Source organism: Oncorhynchus kisutch, linkage group LG21, assembly GCF_002021735.2.
Source record: "Oncorhynchus kisutch isolate 150728-3 linkage group LG21, Okis_V2, whole genome shotgun sequence".
Taxonomy (NCBI): Eukaryota; Metazoa; Chordata; class Actinopteri; order Salmoniformes; family Salmonidae; genus Oncorhynchus; species Oncorhynchus kisutch.
In genome coordinates, this window is record NC_034194.2 from 47078435 (window position 1) to 47092443 (window position 14009).

General features: G+C 55.8%; 1 protein-coding gene across 1 annotated transcript in view; it reads left to right on the forward strand.

Moving 5' to 3' along the window:
• Positions 1-401: 401 nt before the first annotated feature.
• The window catches only part of gareml (GRB2 associated, regulator of MAPK1-like), a 108755-nt gene continuing 95147 nt past the window's right edge, over positions 402-14009 (forward strand). The window contains exons 1-2 of the mRNA XM_031800880.1: positions 402-643; positions 13127-13267. Coding sequence (XP_031656740.1) covers positions 532-643; positions 13127-13267 — 253 coding nt within the window. The 5' untranslated portion in view covers positions 402-531. The remainder of the gene's footprint in view (positions 644-13126; positions 13268-14009) is intronic.

The window sequence follows — 14009 nt, forward strand, 5'->3', positions numbered from 1 at the left end:
CAAATGTTTCAAGGAGAAAATGACATGTATTTAACTATTTTTGTTGTAATAGGCACAGTACAATTAGCAATCGTAAAAAATTATACTTGAAGGAAAATGTCATTTTTGTTTAGCTCAAATACTGTATAATTTAAAAGTGTTCATTGAGGTGTGTAATAGAAACCAAGATTGATATTGGTTAACCGCCGCACAGGTTTCAGCCGCTTCCTCGCGAGGCAGTTGGTTTGAGCCTGTCAATTCTCCCGGCGGAGCTCATTCAGTAAACAACCGGCCTGGAGAATCCGCTGGAGTCAATGATTGGCTGTTCGAGGGGAGGGAGTGACGCTTAGAGAGAGATGGGAGGAGGAGTAGATGTCCGCAAGAAGAACAGGAACAGAGCTCGCTAGTTCCCCCGCCCACACCTTCCGTGCACTTTCTCTCAAATCAACTTTCTCTCGCTCTCCAAAAAATGGTGAGACTGAGCGAAGAGCTGCACCATCCCGGACCTCTCCCGGTGTGGGGTGTGATGACGTAGTGCCAGTATGAGATATAATGGAGAAGCTTTGGACCAGCCTGTCGGAGGTGTCTTGGAGCTCCGTGTCGGTTCCGTTAGATGCTGTGGTCAGTAAGGTCCGCTTGCCCTGTCTGGTCCGCCTGGCGCCTGGTAAGACCTTCGAGGACACACCTCACTGACTCCTCTATCCATCCTTCTCTTAGCCTACTACACCATATTCTCTATCTTAACACAATATTCCTTCCTAAACACTAAACTTGCTCTATAACAGTATTATCCGTGTGGAGAATGATAATGATTGATTGAATTAGGAGAGTTTGGAACGGGAACTGGACACTAAAGAAGCAGCACTAGACACAAATAGTTTATAAACGTGTAAACGTTTGGGCAGGTCTACTGGTATGTAGACTACTCGGTCTGTAATAAAGATGACTTGTTGCAGCAGCTTCAATTGAACCCCTCACGGTAGTATGTTATTTAACAGTATGGCCAAACCACCACAAAGTGTCTGTTGTGTCGCTGAAGTCCTGCTTTTCATATGTAAATTCTGTAATCTGCCGGTGAGTGTTCTGAATACTAACGAGCAGCGCAAGGAAACGGAACGCCAGGTTTGAGGCATTTTACACTGGGCAAAAAGCGTGCCCCCACCCCCCCTATGATGACACCCCCCTAGGTTTACATTGATCTGTCGACACCCCTCGAGGTTTACATAGATCTGACTACAACCCCCTAGGTACCATAGATCTGACAACACCCCCTAGGAGGTTTACATAGATCTGACTACACCCCCCTAGGTACCATAGATCTGACTACACCCGCCTAGGTTTACATAGATCTGACAACACCCCCCTAGGTTTACATAGCTCTGACTACACCTCCCTAGGTTTACATAGATCTGACTACACCCCCTAGGAGATTTACATAGATCTGACTACACCCCCCTAGGTACCATATATCTGACAACACCCCCCTAGGTTTACATACAGTGCCTTGCGAAAGTATTCGGCCCCCTTGAACTTTGCGACCTTTTGCCACATTTCAGGCTTCAAACATAAAGATATAAAACTGTATTTTTTTGTGAAGAATCAACAACAAGTGGGACACAATCATGAAGTGGAACGACATTTATTGGATATTTCAAACTTTTTTAACAAATCAAAAACTGAAAAATTGGGCCTCTTGGCTGCATCTCTGATCAGTCTTCTCCTTGTATGAGCTGAAAGTTTAGAGGGACGGCCAGGTGGCGCTACAAAGTATTAACTTAAGGGGGCTGAATAATTTTGCACACACAATTTTTCAGTTTTTGATTTGTTAAAAAAGTTTGAAATATCCAATAAATGTCGTTCCACTTCATGATTGTGTCCCACTTGTTGTTGATTCTTCAAAAAAAAATACAGTTTTTTCGATCTGACTACACCCCCCTAGGTTTACATAGACCTGAATACACCCTCTAGGTTTAAAGAGATCTGACTACACCCCCTAGGTTTACATAGATCTGACAACACCCCCCTAGGTTTACATAGATCTGACTACACCCCCCTAGGTTTACATAGATCTGACAACACCCCCCTAGGTTTACATAGATCTGACCACACCCCCCTAGGTACCATAGATCTGATTATACCCCCCTAGGTTTACATAGATCTGACTACACCCCCCTAGGTTTACATAGATCTGACTACACCCCCCTAGATTGACATGGTGAGCTCTGGACAACACTGCTGCCACAAGCTGTTTTTTAAGATTGGGTTTGAGTGGAAGAACAGTCACATCTCACGAGTGGATTTTTCTCCAAGGCCAGTAGTCAGCATTAACAGCTACCACCAGCTCAACAGTGGTGAGAGGAAGTAACTCAAGTCATCATCATTAAGTCATACTTCTCCTGGCAAAACCACAGCTTCGCCTCTCCACTGTACCTTCCCCTGGGAAGCCTCACCTCTCCCCTGTACCTTCCCCTGGGCAGCCACACCTCTCCCCTGTACCTTCCCCTGGGAAGCCACACCTCTACCATGTACCTTCCCCTGGGCAGCCACACCTCTACCCTGTACCTTGCACTGGGCAGCCACATCTCTCCCCTGTACCTTCCCCTGGGCAGCCACACCTCTACCCTGTACCTTCCCCTGGGCAGCCACACCTCTCCCCTGTACCTTCCTCTGGGAAGCCACACCTCTACCATGTACCTTCCCCTGGGAAGCCACACCTCTACCATGTACCTTCCCTTGGGCAGCCACACCTCTCCCCTGTACCTTCCCCTGGGCAGCCACACCTCTACCATGTACCTTCCCCTGGGCAGCCACACCTCTACCATGTACCTTCCCCTGGGCAGCCACACCTCTACCATGTACCTTCCCCTGGGAAGCCACACCTCTCCCCTGTACCTTCCCTGGGAAGCCACACCTCTCCCCTGTACCTTCCCCTGGGAAGCCACACCTCTACCATGTACCTTCCCCTGGGAAGCCACACCTCTACCATGTACCTTCCCCTGGGAAGCCACACCTCTACCATGTACCTTCCCCTGGGAAGCCACACCTCTCCCCTGTACCTTCCCCTGGGAAGCCACACCTCTCTCCTGTACCTTCCCCTGGGCAGCCACACCTCTACCCTGTACCTTCCCCTGGGCAGCCACACCTCTACCCTTTACCTTCCCCTGGGCAGCCACACATCTACCCTGTACCTTCCCCTGGGCAGCCACACATCTACCCTGTACCTTCCCCTGGGCAGTCACACATCTACCCTGTACCTTCCCCTGGGCAGCCACACCTCTCACCTGTACCTTCCCCTGGGCAGCCACACCTCTACCCTGTACCTACCCCTGGGCAGCCAAACCTCTCCCCTGTACCTTCCCCTGGGAAGCCACACCTCTCTCCTGTACCTTCCCCTGGGCAGCCACACCTCTACCCTGTACCTTCCCCTGGGCAGCCACACCTCTACCCTTTACCTTCCCCTGGGCAGCCACACATCTACCCTGTACCTTCCCCTGGGCAGCCACACATCTACCCTGTACCTTCCCCTGGGCAGTCACACATCTACCCTGTACCTTCCCCTGGGCAGCCACACCTCTCACCTGTACCTTCCCCTGGGCAGCCACACCTCTACCCTGTACGTACCCCTGTGCAGCCAAACCTCTCACCTGTACCTTCCCCTGGGCAGCCACACCTCTACCCTGTACCTTCCCCTGGGCAGCCACACCTCTCACCTGTACCTTCCCCTGGGCAGCCACACCTCTACCCTGTACCTTCCCCTGGGCAGCCACACCTCTACCCTTTACCTTCCCCTGGGCAGCCACACCTCTCACCTGTACCTTCCCCTGGGCAGCCACACCTCTCACCTGTACCTTCCCCTGGGCAGCCACACCTCTCACCTGTACCTTCCCCTGGGCAGCCACACCGCTCCCCTGTAACTTCCCCTGGGCAGCCACACCTCTCCCCTGTACCTTCCCCTGGGCAGCCACACCTCTCCCCTGTACCTTCCCCTGGGCAGCCACACCTCTACCCTGTACCTTCCCCTGGGCAGCCACACCTCTCCCCTGTACCTTCCTCTGGGAAGCCACACCTCTACCATGTACCTTCCCCTGGGAAGCCACACCTCTACCATGTACCTTCCCCTGGGCAGCCAAACCTCTCCCCTGTACCTTCCCCTGGGCAGCCACACCTCTACCATGTACCTTCCCCTGGGCAGCCACACCTCTACCATGTACCTTCCCCTGGGCAGCCACACCTCTACCCTGTACCTACCCCTGGGCAGCCACACCTCTCACCTGTACCTTCCCCTGGGCAGCCACACCTCTACCCTGTACCTTCCCCTGGGCAGCCACACATCTACCCTGTACCTTCCCCTGGGCAGCCACACCTCTCACCTGTACCTTCCCCTGGGCAGCCACACCTCTCACCTGCACCTTCCCCTGGGCAGCCACACCTCACCCTGTACCTTCCCCTGGGCAGCCACACCTCTCCCCTGTACCTTCCCCTGGGCAGCCACACCTCTACCATATACCTTCCCCTGGGAAGCCACACCTCTCCCCTGTACCTTCCCCTGGGCAGCCACACCTCTACCCTGTACCTTCCCCTGGGCAGCCACACCTCTCCCCTGTACCTTCCCCTGGGCAGCCACACCTCTACCCTGTACCTTCCCCTGGGCAGCCACACCTCTCACCTGTACCTTCCCCTGGGCAGCCACACCTCTACCCTGTACCTTCCCCTGGGCAGCCACACATCTACCCTGTAACTTCCCCTGGGCAGCCACACATCTACCCTGTACCTTCCCCTGGGCAGCCACACCTCTCACCTGTACCTTCCCCTGGGCAGCCACACCTCTCCCCTGTACCCTCCCCTGGGCAGCCACACCCCTCCCCTGTACCTTCCCCTGGGCAGCCACACCTCTACCCTGTACTTTCCCCTGGGCAGCCACACCTCTACCCTGTACCTTCCCCTGGGCAGCCACACCTCTCCCCTGTACCTTCCACTGGGCAGCCACACCTCTACCCTGTACCTTCCCCTGGGCAGCCACACCTCTCCCCTGTACCTTCCCCTGGGCAGCCACACCTCTCACCTGTACCTTCCCCTGGGAAGCCACACCTTTACCCTGTACCTTACCCTGGGCAGCCACACCTCTCCCCTGTACCTTCCCCTGGGCAGCCACACCTCTACCATGTACGTTCCCCTGGGCAGCCACACCTCTCACCTGTACCTTCCCCTGGGAAGCAACACCTTTACCCTGTACCTTACCCTGGGCAGCCACACCTCTCCCCTGTACCTTCCCCTGGGCAGCCACACCTCTACCATGTACCTTCCCCTGGGAAGCCACACCTCTACCCTGTACCTTCCCCTGGGCAGCCACACCTCTCCCCTGTACCTTCCCCTGGGCAGCCACACCTCTACCCTGTACCTTCCCCTGGGCAGCCACACCTCTCACCTGTACCTTCCCCTGGGCAGCCACACATCTACCCTGTACCTTCCCCTGGGCAGCCACACATCTACCCTGTACCTTCCCCTGGGCAGTCACACATCTACCCTGTACCTACCCCTGGTTAGCCACAACTCTCACCTGTACCTTCCCCTGGGCAGCCACACCTCTACCCTGTACCTACCCCTGGGCAGCCACACCTCTCACCTGTACCTTCCCCTGGGCAGCCACACCTCTACCCTGTACCTTCCCCTGGGCAGCCACACCTCTCACCTGTACCTTCCCCTGGGCAGCCACACATCTACCCTGTACCTTCCCCTGGGCAGCCACACCTCTCACCTGTACCTTCCCCTGGGCAGCCACACCTCTCACCTGTACCTTCCCCTGGGCAGCCACACCTCTACCCTGTACCTTCCCCTGGGCAGCCACACCTCTCCCCTGTACCCTCCCCTGGGCAGCCACACCCCTCCCCTGTACCTTCCCCTGGGCAGCCACACCTCTACCCTGTACTTTCCCCTGGGCAGCCACACCTCTACCCTGTACCTTCCCCTGGGCAGCCACACCTCTCCCCTGTACCTTCCACTGGGCAGCCACACCTCTACCCTGTACCTTCCCCTGGGCAGCCACACCTCTCCCCTGTACCTTCCCCTGGGCAGCCACACCTCTCACCTGTACCTTCCCCTGGGAAGCCAAACCTTTACCCTGTACCTTACCCTGGGCAGCCACACCTCTCCCCTGTACCTTCCCCTGGGCAGCCACACCTCTACCATGTACCTTCCCCTGGGAAGCCACACCTCTACCATGTACCTTCCCCTGGGCAGCCACACCTCTCCCCTGTACCTTCCCCTGGGCAGCCACACCTCTCCCCTGTACCTTCCCCTGGGAAGCCACACCTCTACCATGTACCTTCCCCTGGGAAGCCACACCTCTCCCCTGTACCTTCCCCTGGGAAGCCACACCTCTACCATGTACCTTCCCATGGGAAGCCACACCTCTACCATGTACCTTCCCCTCTGAAGCCACACCTCTCCCCTGTACCTTCCCCTGGGAAGCCACAACTCTACCCTGCACCTTCCCCTGGGCAGCCACACCTCTCCCCTGTACCTTCCCCTGGGAAGCCACAACTCTACCCTGCACCTTCCCCTGGGCAGCCACACCTCTACCCTGTACCTACCCCTGGGCAGCCACACCTCTCACCTCTACCTTCCCCTGGGCAGCCACACCTCTACCCTGTACCTTCCCCTGGGCTGCCACACCTCTCACCAGTACCTTCCCCTGGGCAGCCACACATCTACCCTGTACCTTCCCCTGGGCAGCCACACCTCTCACCTGTACCTTCCCCTGGGCAGCCACACCTCTCACCTGTACCTTCCCCTGGGCAGCCACACCTCTACCCTGTACCTTCCCCTGGGCAGCCACACCTCTCCCCTGTACCCTCCCCTGGGCAGCCACACCCCTCCCCTGTACCTTCCCCTGGGCAGCCACACCTCTACCCTGTACTTTCCCCTGGGCAGCCACACCTCTACCCTGTACCTTCCCCTGGGCAGCCACACCTCTCCCCTGTACCTTCCACTGGGCAGCCACACCTCTACCCTGTACTTTCCCCTGGGCAGCCACACCTCTCCCCTGTACCTTCCCCTGGGCAGCCACACCTCTCACCTGTACCTTCCCCTGGGAAGCCACACCTTTACCCTGTACCTTACCCTGGGCAGCCACACCTCTCCCCTGTACCTTCCCCTGGGCAGCCACACCTCTACCATGTACCTTCCCCTGGGAAGTCACACCTCTACCATGTACCTTCCCCTGGGCTGCCACACCTCTCCCCTGTACCTTCTCCTGGGCAGCCACACCTCTCCCCTGTACCTTCCCCTGGGAAGCCACACCTCTACCATGTACCTTCCCCTGGGAAGCCACACCTCTCCCCTGTACCTTCCCCTGGGAAGCCACACCTCTACCATGTACCTTCCCATGGGAAGCCACACCTCTACCATGTACCTTCCCCTCTGAAGCCACACCTCTCCCCTGTACCTTCCCCTGGGAAGCCACACCTCTACCCTGCACCTTCCCCTGGACAGCCACACCTCTACCCTGTACCTTCCCCTGGGCAGCCACACCTCTCCCCTGTACCTTCCCCTGGGCAGCCACACCTCTACCCTGTACCTTCCCCTGGGCAGCCACACCTCTCCCCTGTACCTTCCCCTGGGCAGCCACACCTCTACCCTGTACCTTCCCCTGGGAAGCCACACCTTTACCCTGTACCTTACCCTGGGCAGCCACACCTCTACCCTGTACCTTCCCCTGGGCAGCCACAACTCTACCCTGTACCTTCCCCTGGGCAGCCACACCTCTCACCTGTACCTTCCCCTGGGCAGCCACACCTCTCACCTGTACCTTCCCCTGGGCAGCCACACCTCTCCCCTGTACCTTCCCCTGGGCAGCCACACCTCTACCCTGTACCTTCCCCTGGGCAGCCACAACTCTACCCTGTACCTTCTCCTGGGCAGCCACACCTCTCACCTGTACCTTCCCCTGGGCAGCCACACCTCTCCCCTGTACCTTCCCCTGGGAAGCCACAACTCTACCCTGCACCTTCCCCTGGGCAGCCACACCTCTACCCTGTACCTACCCCTGGGCAGCCACACCTCTCACCTCTACCTTCCCCTGGGCAGCCACACCTCTACCCTGTACCTTCCCCTGGGCTGCCACACCTCTCACCAGTACCTTCCCCTGGGCAGCCACACATCTACCCTGTACCTTCCCCTGGGCAGCCACACCTCTCACCTGTACCTTCCCCTGGGCAGCCACACCTCTCACCTGTACCTTCCCCTGGGCAGCCACACCTCTACCCTGTACCTTCCCCTGGGCAGCCACACCTCTCCCCTGTACCCTCCCCTGGGCAGCCACACCCCTCCCCTGTACCTTCCCCTGGGCAGCCACACCTCTACCCTGTACTTTCCCCTGGGCAGCCACACCTCTACCCTGTACCTTCCCCTGGGCAGCCACACCTCTCCCCTGTACCTTCCACTGGGCAGCCACACCTCTACCCTGTACCTTCCCCTGGGCAGCCACACCTCTCCCCTGTACCTTCCCCTGGGCAGCCACACCTCTCACCTGTACCTTCCCCTGGGAAGCCACACCTTTACCCTGTACCTTACCCTGGGCAGCCACACCTCTCCCCTGTACCTTCCCCTGGGCAGCCACACCTCTACCATGTACCTTCCCCTGGGAAGTCACACCTCTACCATGTACCTTCCCCTGGGCTGCCACACCTCTCCCCTGTACCTTCTCCTGGGCAGCCACACCTCTCCCCTGTACCTTCCCCTGGGAAGCCACACCTCTACCATGTACCTTCCCCTGGGAAGCCACACCTCTCCCCTGTACCTTCCCCTGGGAAGCCACACCTCTACCATGTACCTTCCCATGGGAAGCCACACCTCTACCATGTACCTTCCCCTCTGAAGCCACACCTCTCCCCTGTACCTTCCCCTGGGAAGCCACACCTCTACCCTGCACCTTCCCCTGGACAGCCACACCTCTACCCTGTACCTTCCCCTGGGCAGCCACACCTCTCCCCTGTACCTTCCCCTGGGCAGCCACACCTCTACCCTGTACCTTCCCCTGGGCAGCCACACCTCTCCCCTGTACCTTCCCCTGGGCAGCCACACCTCTACCCTGTACCTTCCCCTGGGAAGCCACACCTTTACCCTGTACCTTACCCTGGGCAGCCACACCTCTACCCTGTACCTTCCCCTGGGCAGCCACAACTCTACCCTGTACCTTCCCCTGGGCAGCCACACCTCTCACCTGTACCTTCCCCTGGGCAGCCACACCTCTCACCTGTACCTTCCCCTGGGCAGCCACACCTCTCCCCTGTACCTTCCCCTGGGCAGCCACACCTCTACCCTGTACCTTCCCCTGGGCAGCCACAACTCTACCCTGTACCTTCTCCTGGGCAGCCACACCTCTCACCTGTACCTTCCCCTGGGCAGCCACACCTCTCACCTGTACCTTCCCCTGGGCAGCCACACCTCTCACCTGCACCTTCCCCTGGGCAGCCACACCTCTCCCCTGTACCTTCCCCTGGGCAGCCACACCTCTCCCCTGTACCTTCCACTGGGCAGCCACACCTCTACCCTGTACCTACCCCTGGGCAGCCACACCTCTCCCCTGTACCTTCCCCTGGGCAGCCACACCTCTACCCTGTACCTTCCCCTGGGAAGCCACACCTTTACCCTGTACCTTCCCCTGGGAAGCCACACCTTTACCCTGTACCTTACCCTGGGCAGCCACACCTCTACCCTGTACCTTCCCCTGGGCAGCCACAACTCTACCCTGTACCTTCCCCTGGGCAGCCACACCTCTCACCTGTACCTTCCCCTGGGCAGCCACACCTCTCACCTGTACCTTCCCCTGGGCAGCCACACCTCTCCCCTGTGCCTTCCCCTGGGCAGCCACACCTCTACCCTGTACCTTCTCCTGGGCAGCCACAACTCTACCCTGTACCTTCCCCTGGGCAGCCACACCTCTCACCTGTACCTTCCCCTGGGCAGCCACACCTCTCACCTGTACCTTCCCCTGGGCAGCCACGCCTCTCACCTGCACCTTCCCCTGGGCAGCCACACCTCTCCCCTGTACCTTCCCCTGGGAAGCCACACCTCTACCCTGTACCTTCCCCTGGGAAGCCACACCTTTACCCTGTACCTTACCCTGGGCAGCCACACCTCTACCCTGTACCTTCCCCTGGGCAGCCACAACTCTACCCTGTACCTTCCCCTGGGCAGCCACACCTCTCACCTGTACCTTCCCCTGGGCAGCCACACCTCTCACCTGTACCTTCCCCTGGGCAGCCACACCTCTCCCCTGTACCTTCCCCTGGGCAGCCACACCTCTACCCTGTACCTTCCCCTGGGCAGCCACAACTCTACCCTGTACCTTCTCCTGGGCAGCCACACCTCTCACCTGTACCTTCCCCTGGGCAGCCACACCTCTCACCTGTACCTTCCCCTGGGCAGCCACACCTCTCACCTGCACCTTCCCCTGGGCAGCCACACCTCTCCCCTGTACCTTCCCCTGGGCAGCCACACCTCTCCCCTGTACCTTCCACTGGGCAGCCACACCTCTACCCTGTACCTACCCCTGGGAAGCCACACCTCTCCCCTGTACCTTCCCCTGGGCAGCCACACCTCTACCCTGTACCTTCCCCTGGGAAGCCACACCTTTACCCTGTACCTTACCCTGGGCAGCCACACCTCTACCCTGTACCTTCCCCTGGGCAGCCACAACTCTACCCTGTACCTTCCCCTGGGCAGCCACACCTCTCACCTGTACCTTCCCCTGGGCAGCCACACCTCTCACCTGTACCTTCCCCTGGGCAGCCACACCTCTCCCCTGTGCCTTCCCCTGGGCAGCCACACCTCTACCCTGTACCTTCCCCTGGGCAGCCACAACTCTACCCTGTACCTTCCCCTGGGCAGCCACACCTCTCACCTGTACCTTCCCCTGGGCAGCCACACCTCTCACCTGTACCTTCCCCTGGGCAGCCACGCCTCTCACCTGCACCTTCCCCTGGGCAGCCACACCTCTCCCCTGTACCTTCCCCTGGGCAGCCACACCTCTCACCTGTACCTTCCCCTGGGCAGCCACACCTCTCACCTGTACCTTCCCCTGGGCAGCCACACCTCTCACCTGTACCTTCCCCTGGGCAGCCACACCTCTCACCTGTACCTTCCCCTGGGAAGCTCTCAATGAATCAATCCGTTAACAAACTCTCAATGAATCAATCAGTTAACACGCTCACAATGAATCAATTAGTTAACAAGCTCTCAATGAATCTATCTGTTAACAAGCTCACAATGAATCAATCAGTTAACAAGCTCTCAATGAATCTATCCGTTAACAAGTTCTCAATGAATCAATCCGTGAACAAGTTCTCAATGAATCAATCCGTTAACAAGTTCTCAATGAATCAATCCGTTAACAAGCTCTCAATGAATCAATCCGTTAACAAGCTCTCAATGAATCAATCCGTTAGCAAGCTCTCAATGAATCAATCCGTTAACAAGCTCTCAATGAATCAATCCGTTAACAAACTCTCAATGAATCAATCAGTTAACAAGCTCTCAATGAATCAATCAGTGAACAAGTTCTCAATGAATCAATCCATTAACAAGTTCTCAATGAATCAATCAGTTAAGAAGCTCACAATGAATCAATCCTTTAACAAGCTCTCAATGAATCAATCCGTTAACAAGTTCTCAATGAATCAATCCTTTAACAAGTTCTCAATGAATCAATCCTTTAACAAGCTCTCAATGAATCAATCCTTTAACAAGCTCTCAATGAATCAATCCTTTAACAAGCTCTCAATGATTCAATCCATTAACAAGCTCTCAATGAATCAATCCGTTAACAAGCTGTCAATGAATCAATCAGTTAACAGTATCACAATTAAGAGCACAGTAATTCGGGAATTAGTCACACCTGTGATGGTTGTAAGGTGTGTGTTTGTGCGTCTGGGTCTCTAGGGGAGTGTGTAGATGGTTGTAACGTGTGTATTTGTGCGTCTGGGTCTCTAGGGGAGTGTGTAGATGGTTGTAACGTGTGTGTTTGTGCGTCTGGGTCTCTAGGGGAGTGTGTAGATGGTTGTAAGGTGTGTGTTTGTGCGTCTGGGTCTGTAGGGGAGTGTGTAGATGGTTGTAACGTGTGTGTTTGTGCGTCTGGGTCTCTAGGGGAGTGTGTAGATGGTTGTAAGGTGTGTGTTTGTGCGTCTGGGTCTGTAGGGGAGTGTGTAGATGGTTCTAAGGTGTGTGTTTGTGCATCTGGGTCTCTAGGGGAGTGTGTAGATGTTTGTGCGTCTGGGTCTCTAGGGGAGTGTGTAGATGGTTGTAAGGTGTGTGTTTGTGTGTCTGGGTCTCTAGGGGAGTGTATAGATGGTTGTAACGTGTGTGTTTGTGCGTCTGGGTCTGTAGGGGAGTGTGTAGATGGTTGAAGGTGTGTGTTTGTGCGTCTGGGTCTCTAGGGGAGTGTGTAGATGGTTGTAACATGTGTGTTTGTGCGTCTGGGTCTCTAGGGGAGTGTGTAGATGGTTGTAACGTGTGTGTTTGTGCGTCTGGGTCTCTAGGGGAGTGTGTAGATGGTTGTAAGGTGTGCTTTGTGCGTCTGGGTCTCTAGGGGAGTGTGTAGATGGTTGTAACGTGTGTGTTTGTGCGTCTGGGTCTCTAGGGGAGTGTGTAGATGGTTGTAAGGTGTGTGTTTGTGCGTCTGGGTCTCTAGGGGAGTGTGTAGATGGTTGTAAGGTGTGTGTTTGTGCGTCTGGGTCTCTAGGGGAGTGTGTAAATGGTTGTAACGTGTGTGTTTGTGCGTCTGGGTCTCTAGGGGTGTGTGTAGATGGTTGTAAGGTGTGTGTTTGTGCGTTTGGGTGTCTAGGGGAGTGTATGGATGGTTGTAAAGTGTGTGTTTGTGCGTCTGGGTCTCTAGGGGAGTGTGTAGATGGTTGTAACGTGTGTGTTTGTGCGTCTGGGTCTGTAGGGGAGTGTGTAGATGGTTATAAGGTGTGTGTTTGTGCGTCTGGGTCTCTAGGGGAGTGTGTAGATGGTTGTATCGTGTGTGTTTGTGCGTCTGGGTCTCTAGGGGAGTGTATAGATGGTTGTAACGTGTGTGTTTGTGTGTCTGGGTCTCTAGGGGAGTGTGTAGATGGTTGTAACGTGTGTGTTTGTGCGTCTGGGTCTCTAGGGGAGTGTGTAGATGGTCTGTGTGAGGATGATATGGTGGTGCTCCACTCGTGTCGTCAGTGGACCACCGTCACTGCTCTCTCTCTGGAAGAAGGACACTACGTCATCGGACCCAAGATAGACATTCCTCTACAGTACCAGGGTGAGAACACACACACACACACACACACACACACACACACACACACACACACACACACACACACACACACACACACACACACACACACACACACACACACACACACACACACACACACACACACACCTCTACAATACCAGGTGTTGTCTGTCATCTGGGGATCAGTGTTCTGTCTGTAGCTCTTCTCTGATTGGTCCATGAGTTTCCTGTGTTAGCTCATCTAGTCCTGTGGAGTGTGGGGGGGGGTGTGTTATGGAATTTTTGTATTTATTTTCTTTAACCTTTATTAAATCAAATGTTTTTTGTCACATGCGCCGAATACAACAAGTATAGACCTTACAGTAAAATGCTGACTTACAAGCCCTTAACCAGCTTTACGAAAATACCTACAAAAAAAAGTTTAAAAAAAAGCAAGACATAAGAATAACAAATAATGAAAGAGCAACAGTAAATAACAATAACAAGGCTACATTCAGGGGGTGCCGGTACAGAGTCAATGTGGAGGCTATATACAGGGGGTTCCGGTACAGAGTCAATGTGGAGGCTATATACAGGGGGTACCAGTACAGAGTCAATGTGGAGGCTATATACAGGGTATTACGGTACAGAGTCAATGTGGAGGCTATATACAGGGTATTACGGTACAGAGTCAATGTGGAGGCTATATACAGGGTGTTACAGTACAGAGTCAATGTGGAGGCTATATACAGGGGGTACCAGTACAGAGTCAATGTGGAGGCTA